The 1,479-nt window shown below is 38.3% G+C and overlaps 1 protein-coding gene across 1 annotated transcript in view; it reads right to left on the bottom strand.

Moving 5' to 3' along the window:
• Positions 1–8: 8 nt before the first annotated feature.
• Positions 9–1,479, bottom strand: part of LOC125679557 (uncharacterized) — a 4,181-nt gene continuing 2,710 nt past the window's right edge. The window contains exons 4-7 of the mRNA XM_056156478.1: positions 1,274–1,406; positions 1,014–1,178; positions 714–893; positions 9–508 (exon numbers count right to left, since the gene is read on the bottom strand). Coding sequence (XP_056012453.1) covers positions 164–508; positions 714–893; positions 1,014–1,178; positions 1,274–1,406 — 823 coding nt within the window. The 3' untranslated portion in view covers positions 9–163. The remainder of the gene's footprint in view (positions 509–713; positions 894–1,013; positions 1,179–1,273; positions 1,407–1,479) is intronic.

The following is a 1,479-nucleotide window of genomic DNA, read 5'->3' as shown; positions in this document are numbered from 1 at the left end:
TACGAGATTTTAGTTAGTATAGATTTAGGAAAATTGTAAAGAAATAACTCTGTGATAAATACATTGAAATCTGGTACAATAATCGAAATAAATTAAACTGTGCACTTATTTCAGACTTGGGGAATATCTTAATAAAATAAAAAAAAATTGATATTAGAAGAAATTAATAGGGTAGGCCTATCATGTTTGAGTATACGTTTTCATGTATTACAATGAAAATTACAGACAAAGAACTTACGGCAACATAATCCCTGCCTTTCCTCCTGGACATTAGACAGAATACCAGTGGAACCTGTTTGAAACTTTCTCCTTTGGTAACAAACGCATGGATGGACCAAAGCTGCTGAAAAGGTTTGGCAAGGATCTTAAATGTCCCATCACAGAACCACCTTCTGGCTTGTTGCAGGATCCGCAGTTGATTTGGGGTCGAGAAAATGAGATGCCTCCCTTCATCAACAAGTATATCACCCACAAGGAAATCTCTGCATTGCAGATAATCTGTATCAATCTGTAAACATGAGGAAGAAAATAAATGAAACTGTCAGGGGCGTAGCTTCGTTAGGGTCAAGTAGGCACGTGCCTTCAATTTCATCTTTTTGGCCTACACATTGAAATAGTCCTACCTACGCCACTGACTGTTATGGGTGCTATGTTCACTCAAAACTTACCAATATCAGGTACACATTTATTCAAAATATGTGAAGGATACTTACGACAAATTCCAGATCTTTGGGTTCTGCTGGCCTCAGATCCTCGCGGACTCTGTTGGCTAATCTTTGCAGATTGCGAACGTTAGGCAGCCGATGGTCGTCTTCGTCGATGAAGTCTAGCATGGCATCCTCGACGACACGACGTGCAGGCTTATGAACATCGTCAACACACTTGGATTTGACCTACAATCAATATTTTCATATTAATGTTAACATCGGTTATACAGACCTGGAATAAGAGTGTCATTCGGTTTTCTTTGGATGAACTTGTATTTAGTATGTTAACAATATTTGCCGACTTACTTCTTTCCAAACCTGTACTTTCTTCAGAGCACTTTTGTCTGCCTGGTGAGTGTGGTCCCTAGAGTTCGCTTTAAATGTTTCCCCTTTCTGCGATATTGTTGCAGGGCAGTTAACAGACTTTGACCGCTTTGAACATCTCCAATATGTGAAGTCGCCTTTAGAGACCTAAACACAAAAATATCAGTATCATTATATATCTTCAGAGTAAAACTATTGATGTGTTATGGAAAGAAATTATCAAATAATGATAGTAAATATACCTTCTTCACAAACTCATAGCTGTCGCTGCTCACCAGCTTCCTCTTTCCCCGTTGTGATCCCTGCTCTATGATCTTGTAGGTCACAGGAACATCTACCAGAATATGTTCCTCGAGTGCTGGCTCTTGAAGGGAACTGAAAGTGTTCAAAGATCATTATTAATGTTATAGTGACTACAGTTATATAAGATATTTCCTATACTTAATTT

This window comes from Ostrea edulis, chromosome 2, assembly GCF_947568905.1.
Source record: "Ostrea edulis chromosome 2, xbOstEdul1.1, whole genome shotgun sequence".
In the NCBI taxonomy this organism is placed as follows: Eukaryota; Metazoa; Mollusca; class Bivalvia; order Ostreida; family Ostreidae; genus Ostrea; species Ostrea edulis.
This window is presented reverse-complemented; position numbering and strand designations above follow the sequence as displayed.